The sequence below is a fragment of the Cygnus atratus genome, chromosome 3 (genome assembly GCF_013377495.2).
Source record: "Cygnus atratus isolate AKBS03 ecotype Queensland, Australia chromosome 3, CAtr_DNAZoo_HiC_assembly, whole genome shotgun sequence".
Taxonomy (NCBI): domain Eukaryota; kingdom Metazoa; phylum Chordata; class Aves; order Anseriformes; family Anatidae; genus Cygnus; species Cygnus atratus.
The window spans coordinates 93,818,609-93,843,047 of NC_066364.1; the positions used below are offsets into that span (position 1 = coordinate 93,818,609).

General features: G+C 37.9%; 1 protein-coding gene across 2 annotated transcripts in view; it reads left to right on the forward strand.

Annotated features, from left to right (window-relative positions):
- Positions 1 to 2,849: 2,849 nt before the first annotated feature.
- Positions 2,850 to 24,439, forward strand: part of THADA (THADA armadillo repeat containing) — a 166,635-nt gene continuing 145,045 nt past the window's right edge. Inside the window, exons 1-21 of one of the 2 annotated variants that reach the window (XM_035559176.2) lie at positions 2,850 to 2,972; positions 3,837 to 3,932; positions 5,070 to 5,164; positions 5,590 to 5,720; positions 7,333 to 7,481; positions 7,652 to 7,684; positions 8,573 to 8,621; positions 9,536 to 9,726; positions 10,271 to 10,365; positions 10,664 to 10,884; positions 11,814 to 12,505; positions 13,126 to 13,277; positions 13,416 to 13,571; positions 14,750 to 14,872; positions 15,837 to 15,960; positions 17,333 to 17,481; positions 18,375 to 18,585; positions 19,944 to 20,079; positions 20,397 to 20,533; positions 20,911 to 21,069; positions 22,222 to 22,379. In XM_035559176.2, the coding sequence (XP_035415069.1) occupies positions 3,857 to 3,932; positions 5,070 to 5,164; positions 5,590 to 5,720; positions 7,333 to 7,481; positions 7,652 to 7,684; positions 8,573 to 8,621; positions 9,536 to 9,726; positions 10,271 to 10,365; positions 10,664 to 10,884; positions 11,814 to 12,505; positions 13,126 to 13,277; positions 13,416 to 13,571; positions 14,750 to 14,872; positions 15,837 to 15,960; positions 17,333 to 17,481; positions 18,375 to 18,585; positions 19,944 to 20,079; positions 20,397 to 20,533; positions 20,911 to 21,069; positions 22,222 to 22,379 (3,237 nt within the window). In that variant the 5' untranslated portion in view covers positions 2,850 to 2,972; positions 3,837 to 3,856. The remainder of the gene's footprint in view (positions 2,973 to 3,836; positions 3,933 to 5,069; positions 5,165 to 5,589; positions 5,721 to 7,332; positions 7,482 to 7,651; positions 7,685 to 8,572; positions 8,622 to 9,535; positions 9,727 to 10,270; positions 10,366 to 10,663; positions 10,885 to 11,813; positions 12,506 to 13,125; positions 13,278 to 13,415; positions 13,572 to 14,749; positions 14,873 to 15,836; positions 15,961 to 17,332; positions 17,482 to 18,374; positions 18,586 to 19,943; positions 20,080 to 20,396; positions 20,534 to 20,910; positions 21,070 to 22,221; positions 22,380 to 24,439) is intronic. The other variant, XM_035559202.2, reaches the window with a different exon arrangement.

The following is a 24,439-nucleotide window of genomic DNA, read 5'->3' on the forward strand; positions in this document are numbered from 1 at the left end:
TGACACACTGGATCAGAGCCTTATGAACCTGCCATGACAGATGAGGCTTCTTCTTGTTCGATGTACCACATAGATAAGCATCGCAACCATTTGAGGCTAAGGTGTTTATATCTACAATTGGAAAATGTCTTCCAAAAAACATCTTGCGATTCCAAAACCTCAGATCAGACATCATCTTCTGCGTCATTTCTATCTGGATTCTTTAAAAGGATGATGTATTTTAGACTTTTCAATGAAAAGAAAGTTCCCATAACACTGTATATACTAGTTGTAACACAAAACTGTGATATGAAGGAAGGAATAGATGATCTTCAGTTACTGTTAGAATTAATTAAAAGGTATCAGATGGTCTTTCAAAAAGCAGATTAAAAGGTTTTGTTTAAGTGGGGAAGGGGAATGGAAAAAGATAATTCCTGTTCAATTTATGTTATCACCATGACATATCTTTAACTGTTATTGGAAGGCTACAGCTTGTCTTTCACTGGTAGGAAAATGGCATCTTAAATAATGGCCTGTAGTGTTTGTGCTTGGGTACTTTTGAATGGAAGAATCTGTAGTTACTTCAGTTACTAGCGAAGGCTTTTTCTACTAAGAAAAATACAGCTTTTAGGAAGGTCTATGGTTTTCCTTTAAAAGCACAACCTCTTTTTAATTGTTTGGCGCCACAGAGTGGTAAAATGCTATATTGCACTAAACAGCTGATTTCTGTGCAAGTTTCAAAGTAACTTCATCATCTCCCTCGGAAATAGGCTTATATATTATTAATATAACTACTAATCATAACTATTATTATCAATATACTTATATTTATTATTATAAATATTATTAATAGTAATAATTCTTAATAGACGTGTATATTATTATTTAATATTATTATAGGCTTAAAGTATTCTACTTACCAGATATACGCATGCAGACCTTTAGCTCCAGAAGACTAAAACTTTCAACTTCAAAATTCAGGTTTCCAGCAGTGTGGGTTAGAATATTTCCTTTGAGAGGATTTTTCACTGGTAGATACTGATTTGTCTCAACTGTAAAGTTTGTAAACATAAATCCAACGCTTAGAAAAAACATCTGATGAATTGCAGAGACTGGCTCAGCCATCACAGCAAAAACAGCCATGCCAGCTTGGCGCCGAGGGCTGCCCAACTTGGTGCCCAGTCTCTTGGCTGTTGCACCAGCCATTGCCTGAGGAAGTGAAGAGGCATTTTCCCAGCGCGTTGTCCCTGTCTCCAGTTGCCTTGTGGTTCAGAGACTTTGTAAGCCAGAAGTTTTGTTTTGAAACTTTTGCTGGATTTTTTTTTTCTTCCTTCTATGATGTAGCCCAGCTGCTTTTGAACAAATGTAATTTTTCAAGAACCAGAGTGTCCCAGGGCAATGAACTCCGTGGTTTAAATACTTCATTTCATTTTGGATGTGCCATCTGCTTGTTTCATTTGATGCATAGCAGAGCACAGACACCAGTAATTCAAAGGTCTGTTGCTCTTTACCAGCAGAAACAGAAGTTATGAACACAGAGTGACACCTTTTCAAGGTAGTTAAGGCTGATAACCCATGCTGGGCAAGCTGCTCAGTCATAAAGCCACGTTTGGAGCTGTAAGAACATCCATGTTATATGGTGTGGTGTTGTGTTATAGTAACGTGAGCTAGTTCTAAGTAAGTGATTTTTGGCTACTGGAAGCTTGGTGCTCTTGGGGACCAGAGCAAGTGTGTGAGTCTTGAGATTTCTTGAGATGCTGCTGCTTTGCATTGCACTACAAAAGTGCACGTTCTTCGAGTCTTACGTGACAGCTCCGTGGAAGTGATGCTTCCTTGAACAGGAAAAAAAAAAAAAAAAAAAAGGAAAGCTGTTTTGGTAAGCAGGAAGCTGCTGGTCAGTTTTTCCTAGTGGGACAGAAAGTGAGCTAGGATACACTGAGCTGGAACCCTAGAAACAGTTTCCCTGAAATAAGCGTGCACATAGGTAGAAGATTCAATTAAATGTAATGTGCCGGTATTGAACTGAGCATAAGGAGCTGAAGACTTAGTTCAGCTGGCTGCAGATGTTACTTACCTTACCCTAAATGAGGATGCATCAGTTTGATTTATCTGGGAAGCTAAATCATATATATCAGCATTCAGCCTCTCTCCGAGCTGGAGGTAGCCCAGCACGCCCCTGCAAGGCACGGTGCCAGCAGTGCTGTCAGCTTGCTACAAGCTGCCACACACACAGCAGAGGGGAAACCAACCAGCCAGCAGGGAAAAACTCAAAGTATTTCCCATGTGTGTGGATATGGCGAAACCTTTCCTCGGTTCCTCTAGCTATATGTATGTCTCAAGTCAGACATCAGTACAAAATGTCAGTATTAAGTTATGCAGAAGTTTGTTGAAAGTCATGAATCGAGTCTCATTGACTTGAGGTACTCCGGGCTGAAAGAAAATCGCCGTTGGGTGAAAGTGGGGGGGCAACAAATGTTTATGTTTTTCCCACTTTTCCTCACCTAAATGTTGTTGCTGTGTAATCTCAATGGCACTGTGACCACTAGTTGATCGGGCGCTTCACCACAGCCGCTTGTCCAGCAACGCTTTCCACCCTGTGTGGGGTTTCCCCCTCGCCAGACACAAAGCCAAGTAGAGTCCCCACTTCATACCTCGCTACGTGCCGGCTGCACGCTTCTTGCTGGCATTACGCCCCGGGACTCGGAGGCACGACCCGGCTGCTGAGGCCTAAAACCACCCTGCCCCTGGCTACGAGGAACCGCTCGTATCACTCTCCCCGCCGTCAAGGGGAAGGTGCCCGCTTGGGCGCCACACAAACGGCGACGTTACAGCTCCGTCCCTTCAGCGCCGGGGCTGGAGGCGGCGCCGGGGGCCGGGCTCCGGGGCGGGGAAAGCCCGGCTCGACTCAGCTCGGCTTGACCCTACCCGGCGCAGGCGGGGCAGTGGGGACCGGGCCGGGGAGCGGCGCCCCGGGCCGAGTCTCTCCGCTCAGGGTAAGGGCCGGCAATGGCCGCCATTTTGCTTCCTCCCCGTCCCCCTCCTCCGCCGCCCGCGCGGCCTCCATGGCGGCGGGGCCGCGGCCTCTCCCCGCCCGTCGCCGGGCCGCGGTGCTGCGGGGCGGCCCCCGCGGCCGGAGGTGGGGTGTGTGAGGCGGTGGTCCCTTCCCTCGGCGGCAGGTTGCCCCCAGGGGCTGCGGTGACTCCATGTGGGAGCCGCCGGGGCGCGGGGCACCCTGCACCGGGTGGCCCCGCAGGAGCAGGGAGCCTCCGGAGGGCCCCGCCAGCCTCAGCTACTCTGTGGGAATGGGCTCGTAAGGCAGGGAAACAGCAGCGCACGTGAAATTTCCACTGCCTTAAAGAGGATGACTTCCTCTTTGTAACATCCGTTGTGGGAGAGGAAGTCCAGGTTGATGTCTTCAGGAATAAAACAGTGGTTCGCTAGGTAGCCCTAGCTTCACGTCTTCAATGAGCTTTAAACACTACATCGAGTAAACTAAAACAGCAACAGGAGTTCTGTGGTGTAATTCCCATGTCTGCATGATACTTTCAGGCTGTGATCAAAGGACATGTTGCAGACTACATAACAAGCGCAGTAAAGACTCCAGTGTGACAGTTTGAGGTTTATCCAACAAATCTTGAAATCTTTTCTCAATTGTTCTGTTTGTGCCGTGAAGTCTCAGCAGATTTTGGACGTACTTAAAATGGTTGAAGATTATGAAAGAGTAGAGAGCTATTATCGTGCAAAATAAATTGTACAAATAATACAATAAACGATATTTTAGGGCAGCAAAAAGGCCATTATAGGAAGTGTTTGTAGTTACGCTTTTAAAACAAGGTGGTGTGTGTTTTTTTTAACAGGTGTCTCTTCATCAGCTAAAATGGTTTTAAAGAAGAAGAAAGAAGTTCAGGTTGATGCATTCTTTTTTGATCACCAACAGCTTGAAAAACTTCAGAGTAAGTTTTTTGTTTATTTGTTTTTCTTGAACTAATATCGTGCAATTTCTGTTTCTGTTAGTAGAACCCATTTGAGTAGCTACTGAAATTGATCTTATTTTTTTTTAATTGTTTTATTTGTGGTGTTTTTTGCTTTGGATGGTTTTTTTTCGTTACTGTTTTTTGCCTTTTTTAATGTAATGACAATGACTTCTTATTGTGGTAGAGTTTAAAGAATCTTTTTAGGTCACTGCATCTTTGCTTTGAAAAGCTCTTTGCCTTGTCTTAACATTGGTGTGAAGGTGTTAGAGGATCCTACTTGTGGTCCTGCTTGCAGGCCTGTAATTCAGGGCTACCTGAAGTACTAGCCTTAATATGGGGGATAATACAGAATTTCAAAGAATCATGGAATGGTTGTGGTTAGGAGGGAAAAGGGCTGTCCAAAGGGACCTTGACAGGCTGGAGAAGTGGGCTGACAGGAGCGTTGTGCAGTTCAGCAAGAAGTTCAGAGTTCTGTACCTGGTGAGGAGCAACGCCAGGCACCAGTATGTGCTGGGGGCTACCCAGCTAAAAGCATCTTTAAAAAGAAGTCCCTGGAGGTCCTGGAAGACACCAAGTTGAACGTGAGACAGCAGTGTGCCCTTGACACAAAGATTAATGGTGTCTTGGGGTGCATGAGGAATGCTGCCAGCAGGTCAAGTGAGGTGATCATTCCCCTCTGCTCAGCACTCGTGAGGCCACACCTGAAGTATCGTGTCCAATTCTGGGCTCCCCAGTACAAGAGAGATGTGGACATACTGGAGAGAGTCTGCAAAAGCCATGAAGATGATGATGAGACTGGAGCATCTCTCCTCAGAGGAAAAGCTGAGAGAGCTGGCGCTGCCCAGCCCTGAGAAGAGAAGGCTCAGGGAGAAATCTTACCAATGTCTGAAAGGAGGATGCAGTGAAGGCAGAGCAGGTGCACAGTGCACAGGACTGTGTTTGAAAAAATCGGTGCTACGGTGTTGTTAAGGTGACTTAAAGGATATGGTACCAGTAGGTTTACTGGAATGGCAAAAAACTTACTAATTAAGCAGTGATTTCTTATTATAAATAAAGTATTCTTTATGCTGTTTATTGTAATTCCTTTCTAAAAAAATACTCTCCTCCCAAATGTAGAGTTTTCAAAGGCTGAAGAACAAAATCTGGCATCTCTGCTTCTGCACTGTGGACAGCTGAACAATGGCATCCAGCAAATCCAGTGTATTAAACAAGTAAGGTTTCACTGGTGTTAGTGTGCTGTCTTGAAACTGACAGTGTAATACACACACTGTTAACGGGAAATGTAGCTGTAAAATAAACTCTATAATGTTTTAAGCGTTCCTGGAAGCAGGTAAAATGAAGTTGTTACTCCTGCAGATGCTAGGTAGGAATGTAGTTCTAGTACTTAAATTAGCAAAGGCTGTGGTTACTGAGAATAATGGAAGGCAAGTGATACCGAATTATTAGTTTTGTATTTATGTATTTTTACTAGCAGAGGTTTTCCTGGAGCTTATTCAACAACTTAATCTCAACAGGGCATGGTAAAGTGGGGACAGTTTTTGCACTGTATGCTTGAATGAGATGGAATTACACCTCCATTAATTACAAGGGCATGTACGTAATTTGTTTTATTGATGAAGTGTTCTGTTGAATACAGATCATGCCTTTGGTGAAGATGATGGATCAAAACTCTGCGTGTGATCCCATGGTTAAAGCTTGTTTGGATATCTTGGGAGAGACATATTTTTCACTGGGTGTGAAGAATCCCTTGAAAAAAGTATTAGCAAGGTAAAGAATTGGATACTGAGCGTGGTTTGTTTTATTTAAATGCTCTTCTTACATTGAAGTCAGTAACTTCTCATGCACTGCAAATTGCTGTAATTACTGAAAATTTGTGGTACTAATATTATAAATAATCTAATGTATCATTGGATAAATAGCTTCAAAGTGAAGCATTATTTTGATCTCTTTCATTACTTGAAAGACAATTTGTGTATAATTAGCGCTGAATTTTAAAATCCAATAGAGTAGAAATTTAAAATGCATCTGTATAAAAAGAAAAACACTCCACTTTGACAATGTAAAGAGAAGGTGGTTCAGTGGAATCATGACTAAAGAGTGTTTTCCCATACCTATTTCTATTGTAATTAGAGTTTTCTGTTGCAAAATTATTATTGTATTTCTTTAGCTAATTTATGACAGCCTTAATATATTAAGATCCATTGCTTAGCTGCCTTCATTTCCGTGCACAAAAACATTTATTGTTCAACAGACCTCCAGGGCTTCCATCCAATATTTCATTTAATGCCAGGGCTTCACACTGCTTTGACAGGTTTTTGTTGCTTCAAATTTAGACCATGTTTACTTTAAAACAAAATACGTTTGATAGATGCTGTTGAATGCTAGTGGTATGCTGCGGTAGTGCTAGTAATGCTAGTGGTAATGCTAGTGGTAGCTGCCTGCATCTTTTCGTATTGCTGTTTTCACCTGTTGTGACCCTTTTTATCTAAGCTCAGTATACATGCCTCTTTTAGAAATGTTACTTCAAAGTCTGAAGTGGGCTGAGCAGAGAACAAGCCCGTGAGTTGTTAGGTATGTAGCTACAGCTAAGCTTTCTTCGTTTTTAAGTAAGGGTAGGCTGAAATGTTAAGGAGTTCATAGGAATACAAGTAGATAAAATGGAGAAGAAGAGAAGTTATGCAGAGGAAATATAAGTGTTCTTAGGAGGCTGTAAAATTTCCGTACATCTAGACTCAACTTTGTTATTATCTATCCCCAGTGTATTCATTTATATCATGATGCTACAGAAATTTTGGACTCTTGCTTTAGGAATCAATATAGAGTATTAGAATGGAGGTTAATTTACATTCTTGCAGGAGTAATCTAAACCTTGTGTAGACGTTGCATGAAAGATACAAGAACAAACTCTCCTTTCATTTTTTGCTGAATTAACTCACTGAAATTATTTCAGAAGGAAATCCTGAAAAATCTTTATTGGTAAGAAAAAACTAAGGAGGTTTAATGTCCTTCCTATATTCCAGAACAGATACAGAAAGTCATGTCTGGACATTCTTAGAACTTTCTCCTGCGTACTCTGAAGACTTGAAGACTAGAGATGTAGTTTTCTGACTGTGAAACCAAAAGGGGAACAGTAATAAACATGCTGTCAGTTACTGAAAATTTTTAATTTTTGCCTTTTTTTTTTTTTAAGTGTTATAGGCTGCAGTTGTATAATCTGGTAGATATAATGCATCCTTGCGTTTGCATAGTGTGGGGAGAGGGCTAATATAGGAAGCAACCTGTCTATTACGGGTGCTTTAGCTGACACTGACTTAAGTTGAGTGGTATTTCACACACCTCAGTGTGAGGTAACTGATCGTGCCGTTTCTTACTGTTGTAGTTCGCTAAATGGTCTTCCTGAACAGTTGATGCCGTTAGCTGTTCAAAGCTTTGTACACTGCCTTAGGGAAGAACTGAAAACCACGGATATATATTTGTACAGAAAAGTGCTGGACAACCTTGCTTCTTGTATGGAGGACTTCAGCGTAGGTATGATGAAGTCAAATATATTGTTTTCTGTTCTAACATGCTCAGCATTGTTTTGCATCTTGGTGCAGAACCTAATAATGATGTTCACATCTTTATGTAAAAAAAGTTTTTTTTTGGCTAGTATTCACTATTTAATAGTCACTATTTAAAATGTATTTTCTCTCCTCTAGGTAAAGCAAGTATTAAGAACCTGTTTGAAGAAGGTAAAGTTATGTTTTTATTAAATTTCACTTTATATTATTGGGGGAAGGTTGTGTGTGAAGAAGTAATGTGTGGTAGGCACAAAGATCTGTCAGATCTGATTTCATTATGATACATTTTTAATGACTAGGACCTTCTTCATGTGGTACTTTTTTTTTTTGTCAAGGATTTTTCCTTGGTTTATACCTTTAATTTCCAGGAATCAATCTTGATTTACTGAGCATCCCCAGATACAAATCTGAGGGTACCAATGAATGATCTTAAAGGACTGTCAGAGTCAGTGCTACTTTATGTGAAGTAATCTCTGTTCTGTCCCTCATGATGAAGTTGAGTATGGTAACAGTGAACTGTTAACATCCAGTCTTCATATAGCAGGCCCTGGTCTGCTGTGGCAAGAATTTTGTTTGGCAGTAATTTGGCAGAAGTTTGATCTGCTGGTAAAACCATTTATTATTGAACCTCAGCGATTCAGAGTCACTTACTGCATCTGTCTGGAAACTATGAGATAACGTGACCTGCTGTGCCCTCAGCATGCAAATAATGTTCACAGCTTTTTGTGGACCTTTTATTGCTGCTATGTCTGGAGCTCTTGGTAATTTCAGCTTTTCATCAAGGAGCCAAAATTCTGGACGCCTCACAGGATTAGAGCAAGTGTGTCGGAAACTCTTACTTTGTACCAGGTTGTTACAAAACAGTGTGAGATTTTGTTCCAGCATTGCTTCTTTGGGTCTGTGCTGAATTTTCTGCTTAAATTCTTTATGGAGTGGAAGAAACACTGCTATAGAGATAACTTTTTGTTGCATATGGGTGTGATGTGTATGTGTAATGGCTGGGATTTTTCTGTTCCACTTCTCTTTTAAATAAATTCATAACATAATTATTTCCACTAGTTCTTCAGTTCCTGCAAAAGTCGCTACTTGACATAGAGGAAGAAAACAGGCAAGTGAAATCAATATAAGCTGTATTTTATCTGTTTTCATTTCGTTCTTGCAAGATAATTTAATATGGACTATCACTTTGATAGCCATGCATTGGTGAAAGATGTGAATGTCAGTTTACAGTGATATGTATATAAAATACATAAAAAAAAAAAGTTTATTTTCTTTTGTGGTAATATGATGATAGAGAGGAAAGGAACAAAAAGGTGGTAGTATTTAAGGCACTGATATTGTGTTAGAGCTACTACTTTTAAGGGAGGCCTTTGAGTTGTGGTTTTGCTATCTGAATTGTGACTGAACACTGTAATTAATAAATACACTTATTAAAATTCAGTTAGAGTATTTCTCTTCCACTTTTCATAAGCGTTTAATTCAGTATTGATATGCTGTTTGACTGTCACAGCAGTCATCATTTTGTGTCTTGACATTTTCCAACGTAACATAAAGCGAAGCATCTTCACTGTGGTCTTACAATGTGCCTGGAGGATAACAGCGCTTAATGGAATGTTTTGTGCATTACAGGCTTACAGCTTGTCTGTCTTCATATTAGAAGAGAGTTGAATGATAGAAATAAGTTTTGTGCACAGAGGAACTGTTTAATAAAATGAGAAGGGACCAGCATTGTGTTCTGTCACTCTTTAGATCCTGCCCTGTTCAGGCAGAATCAAATGAGTGAAAGTTTGTGGTGGGAACCTACAGAAACTGTTGAAAAATTTATTACTGTGTTTCTTACCTTCATTTTAAAACACTGTCCAAGTCCACTTTTCTCTTTCTGCTAGTTTGATCAACTTGAACAATAACTTAATTTCTACCACTGTTTCTATCTAAAGGTGGCAGAATGTGGGTTTATGGGGATGGTGAAGGATGGGTTTTGTTTCCTGTTTGTAAGCATATCTTCTCTTCTTTTTCCCCTAGAAAGAATAGAGGAAATCGTGTAGTTCAGACACAGTTGATGCATGATTTATTGATGGCCATTAAAGTTTCAATGATGCTTCTACAGAAATTACAAGAAAATATTCAGGGAAGTCTTTGGAAAAATCATGAGTCTTGCATTTGGCAAAGTATGTGTAGTTTACTGAAAAGTTCTATCAGCTTCCTAATGGACGGTAAGTTTAGTAACATTCAAAAAGAAGTGTTTTAATTAAGTCACTCTTATTCTCTTTATAGTAAACTCAGCTTGTATGTAGAAAAACTTGTTTTAGCTTGAATGGAAGTTGAACTGCTGAGGCTAATGGGAGTGGGGACTAGCAGTAGGTCTTTCTGCGAGCTATGATTTGTAAGATCATAATGTATATCTGCATGAATTACGCAGTCAGAACTGTTTATTGATGCACTGTAACTAATCATGGTTGCTTCCTATACAGGTGTTATTTTTTTGTAGTAGAAGTTGATAAGTAGGTTCTGCCATGGTCCTCCTTTTCTTACCAGGCAGTTCTGTATTTTCTGTTTGTTGAAAGGTATTTATAGTTACCTGTTACACTGAAATATGAATTTGTTAGTACTTGGTATCCAGGCAGACACTATAGACTTGTGAATATTCAACTATAAGTAGTAGAGGAAAATTCAATGCCAACATTATAATTTTGATGCACAGTTCTGACACACAACGTTTGCTGTGCTTCTGAGTAAAAACTTTTCTCTGCCATGTAGAAACTCTACTGCAGACTGTTCAGACTACCTCGGGACTGGCCTTTATTCTGTTTACTAAAGCTATGTATGAGCCAGCTGAAGAATTACCTTCCTTGGTAAGTGCGTATGTTCTCTGAAGGCTGTGAAATATGGTAGTGTTATTAATCAATGCTCCCGGGGTTATTTAGAGGCTTTGCTGATAGAGGTAGCAGGGCCTGCCAACCTCTGCATTGGTCTTTTGTTGGAATGTAAATCCTTTATTCTCTGTATGAAATAATGATACAAGGTTTTTGAATTTATAAGAAAAACGACGCGCAGAAAATCTCTTCACATCTTCTAAGATTTGCGCTTATACACAAAGTACCTTTTCTCATGTGTTAAGGTAGTGTAATGAGTTGTATTTTGCTATTACAGGTCAGTGACTTGCTTCTTGGATTGAAGAAGCATGCAGGCATGCCAGCATGGTTTGTGAGTAATTGTGGGACTCTGTGTACAGAGGAACTCTCCGACTCTGTCCTTCTCTTTCTTTGCCATGGAGCATTGGCTATGCTGGATTGGAAGAATAGCAGCATGGGTGAAAGTGGAGAGAAACTATTACTAGATATTGCATCAGTCTTGTTGTCTTTAAGTTCAGAGTAAGCCTGTGTTTTCATTTTTATTCTGTGTCATACTCAATTTTTTACTTTGTGTGGGTCATGGTCCTATATAATTATTAATTATATAGGTCCTATGTAATTATAATATAATTATTTTGGTTTCCTGTGATAATTATATCACCCTTTTCAATATATTGAGAATAATTCTGTAAGTTTCAAAATGTCTTAAGTTGCATTTTCCTCTTGTATGCTAAAATGAAATGCTCTTTTGTCCAGCATAAATTGTAGTTTTCCAACAACTTGGTGTTAATGTATGGTAAAATCCACTCTTATGTAGACAGATAAACTATAGTTCCAGGACATCACCTCTAATGCTATTTAAAGTACAGAAGAATACAAAGTGTGCCAGTGAATGAGATAATTGAAATAACGCTTTTCTTTCCCTGATTACAAGCATTGATTGCTTGCATCCGAGGCACTGCCAGCCTATTGGATAGGAGATTAGTATTCTGTTCAACCATGGTTTCTGTCTTGGAGGTCAGTTTTGTGATTTGTGGTCTAGACATACAATTCAATTTATTTATTTATTTATATGGCAGTGAAAACTTTTCCTTAAATTTTCAAGAAGCGTGCAGCATAATGTTGCTCAGTTACTGCCATGTGGGTATTCATTTTTATTTTTGTTTTCAAAATTGCTGCTGTAGTGGCTTGTCACCATGTCGAGGTGGTTTTAGCTGTGACCAGTTAACAGCGTGTCAGGTGACAGAGCACACAATTTGAAGCAATCAAAACCTTTTTGCCTTAGTTTTTTCTTTTTCTTCAATGAATGGGTGTTTCCTCATCTGTTTTAGTGTGAGGTAAACTAGGGTGATGAATAGTTACTTTGAAACATAAAATTGTTACTTTTTTATAGAAGTGACAAATTAAGATAATGATTTTTTGTTGTTGTTGTTTGTTCTTTTAAAAAGGTTAAAAGAATCCAGTATGGCAATATGTTTATCGAGAACTCTTGCTATTTGGACTAATTCAGCACTAGCTGCCATCATTTCAGACTCCCCAGATCTAAAAATCAAACTTAATGGGAACTCGGAGGTAATTGGGAAGCTGCTGGAATATGTTTACATACACTGGGAACACCCTCTAGATGTTGTTAGACACCAAGCCAAATTGATATTCAGGAATCTTCTTCAGATACACCAAACCATTGTTACTGGATGCAATTTAAAATCAGACCCATTCTTTGCAAGGCTGACCAAGCATTTGCTGAGTTTGGAATGGCATGTGAAAGGAAAATACACTTCTCTTGGGTGTCTCGTGGAGTGTGTGGGCACTGAAAGTATACTACAGTTGGACAGAACAATTCCAGGGCAAATCTTGGATATGATGAACGATCAGTCTCTTGCACCCTATGCAAGTGATCTTTTGGAAACCATGTTTACAAATCACAAAGTGCAGTTTACTTCGAGTTGTAAGGAAAGTTCCTGGATTGACCAGTGGCATGACATCTGGGTTTCTCCTCTTCTTCTAATACTATGTGAAGGGAACCATGACCAAACCACTTATATAATAGATTACTATTTACCAAAACTGCTCAGATGCAGCCCTGACAGTCTGAGCTACATGATGAGAATTCTTCAGGCTTCTGCAGATGCTAATCTTGGTAAGAAAATAAATGATATTTGTAATTATAATGAGTTTAAAAAGAAACACACAACAATCAGTCTTGGAAATGCAGTTTCTGATTTATTATTCCTGTTAGAATTAAGTTGGGGAGAAAAAAATACAGATGGTTGTTGATTTGTGTCAGTGCTTCAGGGTAGGATTCATAATAATCACAAGAGTTTTCATGCCACGAGCAGAAAAAATAGTGTTCTAACTGTTCTACTATTCTTCTGTTCTATTATTATTTCCTATATAGGCATGTCCAATAGCAGGACTTTACAGATGGCTTTTTGTTCCATATATGTGCATATTAGATTTATGAGTCTCTTTGTAGTTTTTGATGTAATTGAATGTAATTCTCAAATAATGGCTTTTGAGACATCACAGGGTTCTTCCTCTGCGTGACCTATTTGGGAAGAAGCTTTTGGGAACCAGGCAATTTAGAATGAGTTGAATCTGTGACAGACTCTGTCTTTTGGGGTTTATTGGCTTAGAGAGAAAAAGAGGTAGTAGGTTCATGCGTTGGAAGTATGTGGAGTTTCTGACGAGCCCTGCAGTTAGTATTTTGCTTATTGTGTTAATCAGGCTGTAATTATTGCTGTATTTCATTTTTTTCAGGCTCTTGCAGTACCAGAGGAGCTCTTGGAGCCCTGATGGCATGCCTAAGAACAGCCAGGGCTCATGGACACCTGGAACTTTCAAGTATCATGAGCAACGGTCTTGTATCTCCTGAGTGTATAAAGCAGGGTTTAGTGCATCAGCACAATCAGGTAGAGGGGTAATATTTTTTTATGTGTCTTCAAATTAGAAGAATTGCTTAGATCCTAAATTGTGTGTCAGTGTTGTTTTAAAAATGTTGTCATAGGTGTCTGTAACTCTTTTGTGCTTAACATCTAAATATCTTTCAGGTTTGCATTGATGCTTTAGGTTTGCTTTGTGAAACCCATCGTAGCACGGAAATTGTGTCTAAGGAAGAAATGCAACTAATTCTATTTTTCCTTGAGTACAACTTGAACAGTCAATCTCCTTCAGTAAGGCAACAGATATGTTCTCTACTACGAAAGGTAATTTAAAACTGTAAAAAAAATGTTGACTGTGCTTACTGTTTTAATTATATTGCGTATTTCGCAAATTTTCCTACTGCGTACAAGATGCACATCTGAAAGAGTAGAAACTCTAAGATCAGGTCTGTGTTGTATGTATTATGCAACAGAATGATGCTAGATTATTGCGCGCAAGAGTGGCTTAAACAAAAAATTATCAATAGTAACTCACTCACTACCATTCTTGATGGTTGGTTAACTTGTCAGTGTACTCATACTTGACCAACGGCAAGTGCAAAGCAACTTTGTGCCCTAGAGTAAGCCCTGAAACTTGTATTGCTCTTGTTTTGCACTAAGACTTACTAGAGCTCAGGCAACAGTCGCAGTCACTTGGTCAGCCTCAGCAGCCTGACTGGGAAGACGGGGTAGAGGAATATGAAGGAAAAGCTGTGGTTGGCATGGCGTGTGGCTGTAACGTTGTAGTCTGCAGAGACTGAGTGGGTTGACATTGTAGGTAATGCCAGGGTCACACGTGGGAGAGCATGGTGGGGGAATATGGCAAGGATGAGGAAACCATGTATTGGCAAAGAATGTTTTGGAAGATGTTGGTGGCAAAGAAAGCAATGTGGAGGAGAAAATAATTAGTTGGAGAAAGAGCAGGGGGAAACGGGGAAATAGGCTTGGCAGAAACAAAAGAGCAGAATGCCCTTTTATTTCATTCTTGCCTTATACAAGCTGAGGAATCTGAGATGGAAAACCTGTGTTGGAGGAACTGTAATAGGAAATAATAGTAGTGGTAATAAAAGGTTGGGGGAAGCACTTAGAGGTGCGTTAAGCTCTGTAAGAGACACTGGAGCTATAAAATGATGTGCGTTAATTGAACTTGTCTTATATGGGAACTTATGTTCCACGGAAAATGGAGAGGTGGGAGAAGAGTAGGCATGAATTTGAGGAGGAGGATGAAAATAGATATTGAGGTGTAGAGGCATGGGAAAGAGCATGGTCACAAGAGATGGGGAGCAAAAAAAAACCCTTGTTTTTGGAGGGAGGGAAAAGGATCAGTTCTGTGTTACACTGTATAAAGACTTCTTAAATATTATAAGCAACACTATCTGGAAATTAAGCTGAAAGTCCCCCTTTCCCTTATTTAACTTTCAGTGACTCTTGCCTTAGCTATGTTTTGATTTTTGTTTTATAAGTTATTTTGTAGAATACAAGAAAGTTCGCAGGTGCTTTATAAATTGGAGCAAAATAAAACCAAGCAAGAATTACTTGAAAACTCTACTAAAAGGCATTCTTCAGGGATTTTGCAGCAATATAAAGTAAGTAGATATAAATTAAGTTAGATTACTAGAGGTATAGATGATAACAGTAAGAGGTGGGAAGGCATTCCTGAAAGGTGGTTAATTTTTCTTGAAAACGCCTCTGGGTAAGTTAGGTCCTGCCTGTATTAGGAAACACTGCGGTGCAGAAGGAATAAACCTGTAAAGTGAAACGGTGCTGAGTACCTTGTCCACACTGTATGTTCTTGTGCGAATTAATTTCTACTAAATGTGGTGTTCTCACATGAGCTGAGTGCTTGTTAGTATTTGGAGAGTATCTGTAAGCTTAATTTTGTCCAAAAGCAGTCCAGGTTACTTTCTGAGGGATTGCTCAGTGAACTGATACAGCAGCAAGCGGGGACTGACTGGAGAGGTATCTCCTAATCCAATCTGAAATCTTCAGGTAAATGTCTTGTGAGCTGCTGGCAATTGAGTCGGAAGTTTTAAATGATGTGCATTACTTTGGTTTGAAATAGAGATCTCCCGAGCTTCTGCTAATTAGCAGAATTAGCTTTCTGCTAATTCTCTGGGATGATCAGTAAGGGAATGAATGACTGAGCTGCAACACAAAGATTTAAGTGTGAACGTTTATTTTTTATTTGTCCCTTTTCTCCTCTTTAAAGGCCCACATAATCAGTTTCTTTGTGTTAAATTGCTTCTTGTCTTGAGTTCTGCTTTGCTGGCTCAACTGCTTTTTAAGGCTTTAATAAAATCATGATCTCTTTATGGGAGTAGGTAAGGGAAACTCTTAAAAAAATAAAATCTGCCTACCTTTATGTGCTCTAGGAAACAAGAAGTTGGTCAGTACTACAAATGTGTAGGCCTCCCATTCCTCCAAATTGAACTGGAAGTTCCTAATTTTGTTGGGTAACACTTAAAGCAGAATGTCCTAAATTCAATTACTTAAACTCCTGTTTGTGGGACAGCAAACAAACTGTCTTAAAATCTCTCCTGTGATCTTTAGGATTTCATGTCATCTGTATGTGACAGACTTTTTGAGGCGCTGTTTCCTGGTTCGTCGCACTCAACCAGATTTTCTGCTCTGGCTATTTTAGGATCGGTAGCTGAAATATTTTCTGTTCCAAAAGGTGAGAGACCTCATTTATAGGGTGTAGGAATGGGAGTTACTGAAGAAGATCGTTTCATGCTGGCTGGTTAATTTCTGTCAAAGTAAAATAGTTACGTTAGGAAATACAATAGAAATGAAGTACTCCCAAACAAGGATAGTATATTTTGATAGCTAATGGAATTTTGAAGTAAATACAACTCTTTATGGTCCGTTGAATGTCTCTCTTAAATCAGGATTTGCATTCATAGTATGTTTTTAGCAAGCTTTTTTCTCTGAATTTTAGCTGTCACAGATGAAGATTTTGGACAAGATTCAGTATATTTAATAACTTCTTCACCTGTTCTAATATCTTAATAATACACTGTTTAAAATGTTGAGACAATAAAAACTTAATTGAAAAGACTTGTATATCCTTAAAATATTTTATGCTAAATAAGGAATACTTTAATTGAACAACTGGTGATGATCCGCTGCTGCTGTTACTTTAGTTTCTACACCATTATAACAAGCCCAATTCGAGAGTTAGTCTTAGCATATTGGTGGTTTTGCTAAATCTTGTCTCTGTATCATATGGCCAACTTAAAGCAAATTTTTGTTAAATTTGAATTATTATTGTTTAAAGAAATTAGGCATGTAAGATAAAACTTGATTTCGAGAGGGAGAAGAAAAGACCTTCTTGGTAGACCTTAATTTCTTAAAACCTGTAATAAATCATTAATATGTTCATTTTTTTATTATGAGTTTGTGGTATGTTGTTGCTGCATTTAATTGTTCAGCAGAAATTTGTACTGGAAATCGTTTATAGCAGCCTTAACATTTCAGAAGCCTGACATTCCTTTAAAAAGGGAGATTTAGCTGCAGTTGTGTTCCATGCTGGACTATGGTGCACTTGTTTACATCTTAAAATTTCTAGCTTCTTTCTGGCATTAGATCAGTCCTCGGAAATCATGACTCCTAATCTGACTAAATTAGAAGTGAAAAAGCTTAATAACTTTCAGAGGGTTATTCTTATCACCGGGGGGGGAGGGGAAACGAACAAAAAAACCCACCAGCAACATGCTGAAGTCTTAAACCCTTTTTGAAAGGGATTATTTTCTAATTTTAAAGAATTTTTAAGCAAAGCTAAAATAAAGATTATTTTCAAAGCTGAATAAATGAAATTGTTTTTGACAATGTTATTTTCTGTATAACTGAGAGTAATTTTTTTTATATGGTAACCTTTCTTCAAAAATAAACATGTCATATTAAAGAAATACTTGTTAGTATTGAAATAATGCTTTAGCTAAAATTCCATGTTAGTGTTTCTGTTAGTAGAGTTAAATAAAATGTGGATGCAGTGCTGATTCTGGAAAAAAATACAGTATAACAGTAAAATTGATTTATTCGAACAGGACAGGTGCACGTTTTTAAGTTGGATCAGGAGATTGATTCTACTCGTGTCCAAACTTTGATTCAATGTTTTGCCAGTACTTTTGAAGAAGTAAAAGTCCTAGCGTTTGAGCTTTTGATGAAACTGCGTGATGTTGCATTTAGTTTACAGGTATGTAACAAAAAATAGTTTAAAGAGAATCATTTCATGAAACATGAATGTTCTCTGTTGAACTAGGTACTTAAATTGGGTAGAAAACTTAACTCCTGAAAATGAGAAGTTGATCCAAATTGACCTCAGTGGTGTTCATCCCTAGTTTTTCTATATACTTTTTGCACAGTTTTGACCCTTACCTAAGGAGACTTGTTTCACTAATGGATGAGAGAGTTCATGAAGTTTGTTGGGTATGGCTATAAACTGTTTGCTAAGGACGCTTGAATACTAGGAAAGAGTGTGCTCTAGTATCAAAGAAATGGGTAATACCAGCTCCTTAGCTGTGATATCCCTTTGTAAATTACTGAGGTAGTTTGACTTGGTTTCTCTTTAATTGTAAGAAATTTAGCTCTGTGTTTATTTTCCTCTCTGATTTGGTCTCAGGATTTCATTTCTGATTCTTTTTTATTTCTCTCAAATTTTCACTTTGACTTGATACTGATTTTTATGATTATTTCATGAAGTACTACTTTTAAATTCAAAATTATAGGTGGACAAACACTGCTTCCTAATAAAACCTGCTTCTCTGTGATGACCATTAGCAGATAAAACACAGTATTTTGAAAACAAACTTCCTCCTGTGACATGCGGTGTGTTTGAATACTGCCTTATAAATTGGTGTTTCCATCTTCAATGTGTATGTAATTGTTTATGTGCTAAATACATACACATTCATATTTTGTGTTTAAGGTGATCGGTGTACAAAATAAGTGTTTTCTTAACAAGTACGTACCAGCAGACTTGCTGAAAAGCACATTCTTGGGTTTCAGGGTGCTACCTAGTTTAGTTAAATCAATATGGCAGCTCAATTAAATGAGTGATACTGTTTTGTTTTGTGTTTTTTTTTTCAGGATTCTGAAAACATAGATCTACTGTTCCAAGCAGCAGTGAATCTTAGCACAAGTACCAAGCCGTATGATTGTGTCACTGCATCGTATTTGTTAAACTTCTTAGTATATCATAAGGAACTGCAGCATATTTGTTTAGGAAAATGGATTGAGCATAGCCCCCAGATGGATGAAAACACATCAGCAAGTACCATGGAAAAGAACACTTTAGCAGGTACGTTTTCAGGGAAATTAAGACACCTGTTTTTATATTTATTTGAAACCTTACTGCTTTTCCTCAAGGCATTTGGTAGGAGGCTTAGTGAGTTAAGAGATGCTTATTTCTAAAAGATTTTGATTTTGCTGTTTTATTTTTATTTGATTTTGCTGTTTAAGAAGCCAGACCTGTTCATGTTGAGGCTATTACACGTTCTCAGAGGATGGATTTCACTGTTTTGGTCGAAGGGAAAGTGACATTGAGGCCCCAGTAGCTAGTTTGTTGAAGATGTGTACATCGAGTTCTGGACAGGACCCCATTTCCTCTAAGAGCTCACTCACACAGGATGAAGGAAGACATGGTTTGCCTGTATCATGCTTAAGAACTTGGTATTTGCAGTGCTGGCACTTGGAGCTCTGAGTTTGCAGTCCTGTGTGTACATTGTGCGGTGATTAGGCTTTGTTCACATGTGGAATATTCTTGGTGCCTCTGGATGAAAGCTGAGTAGCTCTTGATCCAGAAGATCTGGTAAATTCATTAAACAGACTTCCTCCAGATTTTGTAATTTGCAATAAAACTAAAATCTGTAAGTTCATAATTCGTAATAATGTAATCTTTAGTAAACTCAGGATTGTATGCTTTTTTGTGCCCTTATTGGTTTCTTTACTAATAGGCTTTCTAATGGCTTATTAGTATTTTCTTCATATGCAGTGAAATCATGTTTTTTGAGAAATGTTTATGATTACCATAAATGAAGGAAATGTACGTGTGATCTCATGTCTTACAGAGCATGTCCTGTTGTTAGTGATCTGCAGTTCATTATTTGGATCTGCAGTTCATTCTGATTCTGACATCAAGGTGCTGCATAGTATAAATGTAAATAAAGCTGGCACATACACCCTTCAAAATTGGGCAGCTTCTTCAGCGGCTAATTAACGATGCAAATATTTAACTGGAAGCTTCTGATATTTAATAATCTGTTGAACTGTTTGTTGTATTAAGCTGCCTCTAAGGGCAAAGTCTGACTTCCGGTATGTGGCAAATCACCTCTCTTGACTTCACCGTGAGCTGTGGGATTGTCTCTTGAGTTCAGCATCCAGGCTGTGCTTTTCACTGCTGTTGTTTGGTTCAGACAGACTAGATTGAATGTAACAAATGTTGTTGGGTTTCAGTTACCTAAACTCCAGCAATAATGTGGTATTTAAATGGACGGAAGAGTGAAGAGTGTAAACAAAGTATTTTATGTACAATTTCCATTAACTCTTGTTTATACAAGTTTTATTCCTATTTCTTCAAAGCAGGTTTGTTTCTTGGAAAGTATACTATGTATTTGTGCGTGTAATTTAAAACTGTACTTTTTTTTTTTTTAATTTTAGTTATCAAGCTTTTGTTAGTGAATGTTGAAGAAGAAATATTTCAAGCTAAAAAGTCTCTGCTTCAAGCAGCAGCATCGTTCCCAATGTATGGGAGAGTGCATTGTATAACAGGAGCTTTGCAGCAATTACCTTTCAAGTAAGTAAAGCATACTACAAAATAGTAAGTTGTAAGTCCATAATTAAGCACACAGCGGAGAGCTGCTCGCTGGAACATAAAAGCATAAGATGTTATTTGTGAGGAAGTCCAGTACCAGTGGCTTATAGCACTCTTACTGGTTTTCCCACTGTTTAGCTAGCTGTTGGATACTTCCTTTGTAAGTATTAAACTCAGGACTTGTCAAACGGTACCTTATTAATAGTTTTCTTAAATACAGTTAGTTGCAAATGTTTCATTTTTTTTCTTTTAAATGTAAAATTACTTTAATCCATGTTTTCTGTTTTTCTTTATAAAAGTAACTTGATGTTGATGACTGAATGGAAGCAAATGGTGGCTAGGCTCATTCTGATGTCATACGAACTCTCTGCTGTAGTATCACCAGTAGTGCAGAGCTCATCACCAGAGGGTCTTATTCCAATGGATAATGATTCAGGTAAACAAACAAAAAGAAGCTGTAAAATCTGAAGCTCATGAAGTTCTCTATTCTTTACAGCAGTTCAGAACTACACCTAGCACTAGTCCTTTTCAGTTTCTTATTTAACTTCTAATAGAGGTTGTCTTGACTTTGGCACTAAAAGGAATAAGTATTTGCAGATTGCGTGGTTGCATCTGTTTCAAAACAGGTGACTGTGCAGCCTAGTTTTCTTTCTTTCTTAATCCTTGCAGTCACCATAGTTTTACATCTATTTTTTATTTTTTTTAACTGCTAAAAGCTTTCTTTTTTACTTACATACCTAAAATTAATTACGTCTGTATAAAGAACTGGAAGCGTAAAAAGTAGCTTAAATATTCTTCTTGTTTAATGTATAGAAATGGCAGATCGGCTGCAGATGATTCTGCATGAGATACAGCCACAGGACACAAACGATTATTTTATGCAAGCAAAAATTTTGAAGGAACACTGCAAAATAGAGTCCGAAAAGCTGGCTGTCCAGAAGCCAATGGAAAATATTTGCACAGAAATGAGAGGTAAATCAAACACTGTATTAGCAATTAAATCAAGATATTCCTTACAGAGCAGGCATTTTATGTGGGTGATCAAAGTTGGAAGTTATTTGCTCCGTATAATGTTTCACTTCTTCAATAAATCTGTCAGAAGGTAGTTATTCATAGGCATGGTTTTAAAGACTAATTCAGCTATGTTTCTGGAAGATTGTGGTTAATCTCTCTTAGAGTACAACTGAAAATGAGTTGTTTTGATACTGGCCTAGACCCTATTGCCTGAACTGCACTGGCCAGGTAATCTTCAACACCTTTTCTATCAAGCAATGCTTTAACACATTTCTTGTTGAAAGGTGTTAGTGTGATTTTGGTCTCCAGTGTACACAAGACTAGTGGGGAATATATTCATGCAGTAAAACTTGTTGCGTGGGATCATATAAGCAGAAGCTTCTGTTTGAAAGATTCCAGTGGTAAAATGTTTGATAAAGCAGACAAATAGTAATAAATAGCAGCTATACAATTCCTCTGTTTCTGCTGTTGAATTTCAGACTGTAGTATATTCCTTGTATGCCTGCATAAACTTAGGGAATATCTGTTCATTTAAAATGTAATAATTTATATGAGCTTTTTAAGTTTTAAAAACAAATATTTGATCTTTCTTTCCTCACATATTTTTCCTGTGTACAAAATAGTTTTGGTTGGGCTGTATGTTTTGTTTCATGAGTGTCTGTAAATATGTTAAAATCACATAATGGCCACTAGATGGTGGTGTTGCATTAAAGAAAAATGCATTTGGGTGGTCTATGAGTATGGGGACATCAGAGTTTTTTAAAAAACAAAAACCCAAACACAAATAACATATAGTGAATGATGGTTTGATGATTGATGCAGAAGTTTGTTGGAGCCTGGCTACAAAGCTGTTGGTGTTTGTGTAGTTCAGTGTGCAGTTGATGTTGACCAAAAGACCTGTAATCTTTAAAATGGCAGTAAAGGTGTATACTGCTGTGCTTTCCAAGCAGAATTAAGTACAGTCATCATTCCAAGAAGGGAAGTCATTAGGGTTGACAGAACTGACTGATCTTTTGGGCTACCAAGTGTAGAATTGTTTCATAGTCAACTGTATGTTGTGCCTGAGAACCTTAAGTTACACTATTGCATTTGTTGATTTTTATTTTTAAGGTAAAGAAAGGCAAATGTGTGACGTCACAGCTCAAATGGTTCTTGTATGTTGCTGGAGAAGCATGAAGGAAGTCTCCCTGCTATTAGGGACACTGTGTAAGCTTTTGCCTACACAGGCTGCATCTGAACCTTCAGATGGGTTGATTACTGTAGACCAGGTAGGGAAGTACGTTTCATTAAATAAAAAAATCTTCATATTCTTGGTTGGGAAAAAAGAGTTTTCAAAAAAACTATTTGTTTAAATAAACCTACCTTCAGCATGGGAAAAAAAGCATTTTTATTGTCATGTACATGGTTAATGGCTTGTTTTTTGGGGGATAAAATGGTATTCATCATACTTACCGTAGTAACAAATAAGTGAAGAAGTTATTATATATAGCTAACACACTCAAGAAACATTCTGATTGTTTGGGGTCATTTACAGGTTGTATATTATGTTCAGGAAAATTAATTTTATTTTTATATAAATACAGATACGAATTATACATATATTTTATGCTTTTATGGAGTTGTTAAAAATCTTATGATTTTAACTGACTTGATTTTTAAACAGTCTTCTGTTTCATTTTGAACTGTACAAGTTGGTAATTTGCTTACAGCTCTTCATTAATTGAACTTTATAATCAATAATTTTGAACGAGAAATCTGCTGACTAGTCCTAGTCTTGTCTTACATAGGAGATTGAATTATGGATAATTTGTGTGTAATGTGACTCTCTTTTTCCTCCAATGTTTTTGATTTCAGAGATCAGAAATGTTAATATGCCATCTGGGTCTCTTGCAGAATGTTGAGTGCAGTGTTTATAAGAAATTAGATTACCACAGGCATTTATTTGGGAAATATTTTGTGTCTATTAAATTTCTGTTTTTAATTGATGATCTTTTCATTTCCATATGGTTTTGACAAAACCAGTCAGTCTACATTGAAGATTGAAATATGCAAGACATACTACGTTTTAACTTCTTTTCTTTCCAAGACAAAGTAAATAGTTTTTCCTTAAGTGTTACTACTTTCTATCATAAAATAAATAATAGTACAGTGTACAGCAGGACTTATTTCTTACGTTATCTCATGTTGTAGTGCTATGGAAATAACATTAGTATCTTTATCCTTGCATTGTCTCTAGCCTCTGTGTTTTCGTCTGGTTAACAGCTGTGCTTGTATTGTTGCAGGGATCTGGAGGGTAGATGAGAGCAGATACGTGTTTGCACCACTGTGTTCCTTAATCTGCTCCAAGTCAAACAGGAATCGGTATTTTAGCATGAGTCAGCTCTAACTTGTAGCATCTTCATCTTTATGTAGAAAACAGACATTAGCAGTTGCCTTTTCAGAAATGCTGTGGTATTAAACAACATATCCTCTTTTCATATAGCTACCTCATTGGATTCTTTGTGTTTCTGACATCTTCCTGTAAAAACACCATCTATGCTCTAATTTGAAGAATGTTATTTCATAAGAAATCAGTTTGAAATGCTGATTTTCCTCAGGCTAGTAAGGAAATAACCGTTTGGCTGTATGTAAAACAAGTATTAGAGGAAAAGATATGGCCATTTTCACTGTACTTTTTGTAAGTGGCGTTACATTATTGGACAAAAAAAAACAGGATTTCATCATAAATGAGTAGAAATGCCAGTACCAGAACTGCTGTGGCTTGAGACTTCCATGAAATGCTTACTTTTTCAGTGCTGAGAGATAAAAGAGTTGGATTTTGATATCTAATCCACATTCAGCTTTCCTTTACAGTTGCCCATCTTTTTCTTTGTTCTGTAAGTGTCTAGAGATTTAAAAACACCAAGTGGTGAAACTCAGGAGAAATCTTGGATCCTATTGCTCGAAGCAACTGGAGCAAAAGCCCCTGCATTTAGTCAGGGCTAAATAAGTGTTGAGAAAAATCTGCTGCAAAACCTCCCTTCCTAGTCTTGCACCTTTCTTCTTGTTTAGGTCAGTAACTGTGTTAAATTGTACCTTATGGGATTCGCTGTTACTGTCACAATTTATTCACACAGAAGATCACATTACATGTTGAATTTGCACATACTCTTTCCCTTTCTAATTGAGCAAGCAAATGAAAAGAATGTTTTTCATTGCTGGTCCACGTTAAGAAATGGCACAACAGAACCTTGCTTCTTTGTAGTACTGGTGTTAGCCACCGGATTGCGGCTCTAATTCTGCAGTCCTCTTTCTAGCAGGTAAATGTTGTCTCTTGTCGCGTGTACCC